Source organism: Nicotiana tomentosiformis, chromosome 8, assembly GCF_000390325.3.
Source record: "Nicotiana tomentosiformis chromosome 8, ASM39032v3, whole genome shotgun sequence".
NCBI lineage: Eukaryota > Viridiplantae > Streptophyta > Magnoliopsida > Solanales > Solanaceae > Nicotiana > Nicotiana tomentosiformis.
In genome coordinates, this window is record NC_090819.1 from 69676573 (window position 1) to 69683160 (window position 6588).

General features: G+C 31.9%; 1 protein-coding gene across 1 annotated transcript; it reads left to right on the forward strand.

Moving 5' to 3' along the window:
- Positions 1-1274: 1274 nt before the first annotated feature.
- Positions 1275-4025, forward strand: LOC104104149 (large ribosomal subunit protein uL30y-like). The gene is made up of 7 exons (XM_009612152.4): positions 1275-1476; positions 2233-2417; positions 2502-2599; positions 2683-2740; positions 3240-3319; positions 3408-3510; positions 3601-4025. Exons 2-7 carry the CDS (start codon positions 2235-2237, stop codon positions 3814-3816), a joined length of 738 nt encoding a protein of 245 aa, XP_009610447.1. The 5' UTR covers positions 1275-1476; positions 2233-2234; the 3' UTR covers positions 3817-4025.
- Positions 4026-6588: the final 2563 nt, after the last annotated feature.

Genomic DNA, 6588 nt, shown 5'->3' on the forward strand with positions numbered 1-6588 from the left:
TTTATTAATTTGTCAATTGGCTCAATAATTTGATACTACTTCTCTTTTAATATAACATAGATATATATTTTCTTACTCTTGAAATAAAATTATTTTTTTAAACTTATGTTATACTGTTCAAAATTCTTCAATTATCTAAATTTATTGATAATTGTTTTGAGTGTTATTTATTTATCTTTTATTTTTAATCAATTTAAAATATAAATATCATAAATTTATCTTTATCCCATTCTTTTCATACATTCTTTTGTACGGTAATATTTGATTAGTTTTCTCATTTTGTAGTTTACTGAAAAATTTAAATAATATAATATTGTTTTACTAAATTATAATTTTGAATTCATAAAAAATATAAAGAGATAAGCATTTTATTATTTTTATAAAAAAACCTACCAATATTTTAATAATTATTAATTTGTATTATATAAATATAATGTACTCATCTTATATATAATATCATAATAGTATCTTTATATTTTTCATTATGAAATTGTGAGTTCTATTTATTAACTAAATCTCCTAAATGAGAAATTTAATTAGTACATACATTTTACGCTATCGCTTGAATATTTTTTTTAGTATTCTTCTTTTATAACTATTTATTTATTATGATTTTAGTTATGTGTATATGTACGACTTTTTTCATCATAATTCTAATAACAATGCCACTTAGACTTTTTGTAGTTATGCCACTTGGCTTAGTGACTAGTACTCCATAATTATAGATAGATTTTAAAACTTCAACTTGAAAGTACTCCATAATTTGAATGTAGTTTTTTTTGTTTCTATGTTTTTATTTTTTATTATATATAATTATAAGATATTTATATTTATTAATTCAAATAGAGTAACCAATTAATTCAAAATTTAAAATTCAAAATATGTTTTAGTTAGAAAGGTAGTTTATTTTGTCTAAACAATGCCACTTGGCTTAATGAGATTGCTTTTTCTTATACTTTTAATTATAGATAGATAGTTCTAAATTAATACTCGAAATAATAAAATTATTTAAATTTATTAATAGTAGTTTTAAGTATTATATAATAAAATTTCCAATATCTTGATTTAATTTTATTATTATTAATTAATTAAGAAATAAGTTATATGTGATTTTTTCTGGTTATGCCATATGGCTGAATTAGTTATTACTTAAAAGTTAATTAGTTAATACGTTACATGTGGCAAATTTTAAAGCTTTCACTTGGCTTAAGGAAATGAATTTTTCCTTTTATTTTAATAAATATAGATTCTAACGAGTACCTTTTTCAATGGGCTTTTAAAGTTTGGGCTCAAACGTCAACTAACGTTAAGGTACAGATTCAGCCAACCCGCCCAGATTCACAACAGCATAGGTCAGTAAACTTTACAAAAACCCTAACACACACCGAGTCGCCATTTCACCCGCCGTGAGCACAAAAAAAGCTCAGTTTCCCTCATCAAAGAATCCTACTCTCTTCTTACTTCTCCAATTTCAAGGTACAGAAATACATTGCTTCTATGTACCATTTTCAGATTTCATTTACATTTTTCCTGCTCTTGCTTTGACCTCTCTTTTTTTTTTTTCCTAGTGTTACTTTCAATTTATGTAGCTTTTCTGTGTTTTTATTTTTTGTTGAAAATATGTATGTTTTTGTGTGTCTGTGTGTGTGATCTATTTTGTTCGTGCGAAGTGTGAAAAAAAATTACTGGTGAATGATTGTTTTATCTCAATATTAAGTATTGATGATTCAGCTTAAGCAAGTTATATACTTGTGCTAATTATGTGCTGTTTAATTACTTTATTCGTTCTACGACAATGTTAATAATTAAAATATCACTGGTGTGTGAGTTTGGTTTTCTGTTTTTGGGTTTAAGCTGATCACTAGTTTCTTAAAGGATAGAGAGAATATTTTTAGAGAACCTATAATGCACTGGGATTTCTAGGTGAGATAGGGAACAGTTAAATATAGGGGCAATTTAAAATAAACGAATAATATGTGGTCGCAAGATCGGCCATGGGGGCATATATACTAGTCTTTTTAATCCGTTTGGTTATCTATTTTTTTTTGTGCTTGCGGGTTGTTGTCCACATGGTCAGTGAGGCCGGCCCTAACTTGTTTAGGACTGAGGCGTTTAGGACCGAGGCATAGTAGTAGCTGTTCTTGGGTGCTGTCCAATTTGATGATTCTTCTTGATATGAACATAGTTTCAGTGCTTTGATGAATCATATCATTTGACATTGTTATATGACAGCCATGGGTGAGGAAGTTAAGGGAGCTGTTCCAGTTCCAGAGTCAGTGCTGAAGAAGCAAAAGAGGAGTGAGGAATGGGCCCTTGCAAAGAAACAAGAGCTTGAAGCTGCAAAGAAGAAGAGTTCCGAGAACCGGAAATTGATCTACAACAGAGCTAAGCAGTATGCTAAGGAATATGAGCAGCAGGTTGGTCAAGCTCAATTGACCCTTGGTTCATTTTCTTGTTTTGAGTGTCAAGCCTAATAACTGGTTATCAATTGTTGTTTTTAGGATAAGGAGTTGATTTGCTTGAAGCGCGAGGCTAGATTGAAGGGTGGTTTCTATGTTGACCCTGAGGCAAAGTTGTTGTTCATCATTAGGATCCGTGGGTAAAAGCTCTTACTGATGCTGGTCTTTTAAACTTTGAGAACACTGGTATCATAGTGGTACTCATTATATTCAATTTTTATAGGATTAACGCTATGCCCCCACAGACCAAAAAGATTTTGCAGCTTCTACGGTTGAGACAGGTAACTAACTACTTGTTTCATGGTATTGCTAGAGAAGTGCTAGGATATTGAGTTGCTATTAGAACACTCACTTTGATTTCATTTGTTAGTTTCTCTTGTTTTACTTGAAATTTACCTCATAAATGTTCTTCTTTATTATTGTGTCATGACTTAACTTCTTCAAAAATCTAGAACAGAATCTTTGTTTCACATGAAAGCTACCGCCTACTCCAGATAAGATTTCATTTGGAACGTACACATAGGTCTTGTTGCTGTAGTTGCTCGAACTGTTCGATCTTCATCCAAACAATTTTGGTGACTCATTCAGATTTTTATTTGTTGTACTTCATGACTTTCATTGTCCTTGAGAATGACTTTGCAGTTTCTTTTTATCTTGATTTTGTTGAGGCAGATCCATTTAGATTTTATTTGATATCTTGAGTTTAATGTATTAGCATTCGTATTGTTACTTTTCCATTATTCTAATTGTGTAATTCTCCTATTCTCATGTTGATGGCAGATCTTTAACGGTGTCTTTTTGAAAGTCAACAAAGCTACAGTGAACATGCTTCACAGGGTTGAACCTTATGTTACCTATGGGTAGGCTATCACTTGAGAGTTTTGCCACTTCCTGCAGCTTTTTGGCTCATGTATCTGTTATTTATGTGCATTGTTTTTCCTGTTTCAGTTATCCTAACCTGAAAAGTGTTAGAGAATTGATCTACAAGAGAGGTTTCGGGAAAGTTGACAAGCAGAGAATTGCTTTAACTGACAACTCTGTCATTGAGCAGGTCAGTTTCTGAAAGTGCTTCACCCTTTTATAATTTAACGTCTCTTTGTGTTTTGGTAACATCTATATGTGCTTGTATACCTTTCCTCAGGTGTTGGGCAAACATGGAATTATCTGCATGGAAGATCTAGTCCATGAGATCTTGACCGTCGGACCCCATTTCAAGGAGGCTAACAACTTCCTATGGCCATTCCAGCTTAAGGCACCTTTGGGTGGACTCAAGAAGAAAAGGAATCACTATGTTGAAGGAGGTGATGCTGGTAATCGCGAGAACTATATCAATGAACTTATTAGGAGGATGAACTAAGTCATCTGGCAATTTTGCTTTGTTAGGAGTTATTTCATCTCATCTTTTTAGACCATTCTGGGGTATTAGAGTAAAAAGAGCTTCAGATTTTCTGCCTTCATTTGAGACTGTTTAGAATTATTAGAATATACGACAATATTTTTGGTTTCTCCCCAGGGAGCTTGTCTTTGTTGAATTACAATCCCTATTTAGTTTTTGAAGTTCTTGTGCTTCGGTGCCTTGAATGTGATTCTACAGTTTCTTTCAAATTTTTGGGTGAATTACGAAATGTTAGGATGAGGTTCCAGAGAGCCAGATTTAGTGGCAAACCTTCTGATTAAGAGGGGGTTTCAAAAATTTTAAAGCAGTTGTTGAGGTAGCCTTTGAATATTTACGGTCAAGAATCAGAAATTCTAGTAAGTCTTCTGCTTTAGTAATTTGATAACACAGTTACAGAGAAAAGAAAACTGGCCTTTTGGGTATTACTTCTGAGCTTTGTTTTCTGCATTTGGTGTTGCTGCCTCTCGCTGGGGCCTGGGAGTGTTTTGGACTTCCAAGTATGTCTTTCCTGGTGCTATGATCTTAAGGCGTTAACTTCTGACGTTGTTTGAGGTGTTTGGATTTCTTCTGATCAAACATTGGTGGGATGGCAGATTTACATGTTGTAGATTTCTTCGCTAGCAATTAAACTTTTGACAGGTTTGAGACTTGAGAGTTGACCCTTTTGAAAGGGTCTTCGGAGCTAAAAGGGTTCAAACTGAATTAAGATGCATCATATCGCCAGATTTTGACATGTTAGGTTCTAAACAATTTTTTTTACACTCACACACTTGTCATGCTTATTTCGAGAGATATCGCCATTAGAAATGACCCTAAAGATTTTGACATGTTTGATTCTAAACAATGATTGTTTTACATACTCGGTATGCTCATATTTTGAGAGATATCACCATTAGAAATAGGTATTACTACAGTATTACCAAACGGCCCGAAACTTTACTAGAAGGTTTCTTTTTAGGAAGTTGTTACGGAAATGTCCCAAATAACTCCTAACTTAGCAATCTCTAGCCATTAATACTTACCAAAAATAGCCAAGCAATACAAAATTGAAAAGCCAAATAAATAAGGATTCTTGTCTCCAAGAATTATAGGCAAAGATCTCATTTCATATTTTTAAGCGTGATCAACAACATTAGATGGAAGTCGAAAAGGACGGAAAGGAAATTTTTTGGATGAGGTAGCAAACAAGGTGATGAAGTACAAAAAACAAAAATATATGACTCCAAAAATTAAATGGGTACAGTTGAAACTCATTGAAAATATACACATGAATCAATATACAAAATTAGAGGAAGATTGGAGGTGATTTGGACCGATTCGGAATCAAAATTCTTAGGTAAAATCGAGTTTAGAAAATTCTTTTGCAACACATGTATCATGCATGTATCTCACACACAGGTATACATGGATATACGTGTGATACACATTTGGTACAAATATGATACACATGTTATACACAGATGATACACATTGTGATACACATATCATATTTTTCCATGTTCGTCTTCTACTTAAAATTTTCAATTCAAACCAGCTCAAAAGTCTACCAAATCATCCCAAATTTGAGATTTAAACTCCTTAAAATATATCCAATCTATTCCAATAACACCCACTCAAAAGAAATCATATTTTTGACATTTTTTTGCTACAAATGACTAATTGGTTATTATTGATAATATTTTATGATTTGACTAATTTTTGTACTAACTTATTTATGGACTCACATAACTGGTAATTTTCCTTCCTTTTATTATTCTTAATATTTGAAATGTTTGACTTGGTTTAAAATTTCAATTCTATCTCAACTTTGGGACCAACTTCCTTCTAAATAAATTACACTCTTCTCAACGTTTTACTTGACAATCATGTCTGAAGCAAATCGAAGACCTAAGGCATTAACTTCTAACTTTGTTGTCTTGAGGTGTTTAAAGGTTACTTTGTCTGAAAAGAGTCAAATTTTGCCTTTAAAACATTGGTGGGATGACAGATTTACATGTTGTAGATTTCCTTGCAAGCAATTAAACTATTGACATATTTGAGAGGGTCTTCGGAACTAAAAAGGTTTAATTCTATTACATCGTAACTAAGTAATATCTCCAGATTTTGACATGTTTGATTCTAAATAATGATTGTTTTACACACTCGGCTTGCTCCTATTTCGAGAGATATCACCATTAGAAATAGGTATTACTACAGTATTACCATACGACCCGAAACTTTACTAGAAGGTTTCTTTTTATGAAATGTTACGGAAATGTCCCAAATAACTCCTAACTTAGCAATCTCTAGCCATTAATCATAGAGTTACCAAAGCTAGCCAATCAATACAAAAATTAAAAGCCAAATAAATAAGGATTCTTTCTCTCCAAGAATCACATGCAAAGACCTCTTTTCTCATTTTTAAGCGTGATCAACAACATTAGATGGAAGACGGAAAGGAAATTTATTGGATGAGGTAGCAAACAAAGTGATAAAATATAAAAAATAAAAATATATAAGACTCCAAAAATTTAATGGGTATGGTTGAAACTCATTGAAAATATACAAATGAATCAATATATAAAATTAGAGGAAGATTGGAGGTGATTTGGACTAAATCGGTATCAAAATTCTTAGGTAAAATCGAGTTCAAAAAATTCTTCTGCAACACATGTATCATGCATGTATCTCACACACAAGTATATATGGATATACGTATGATACACATTTGTTACAAATATGATACAAATGTTA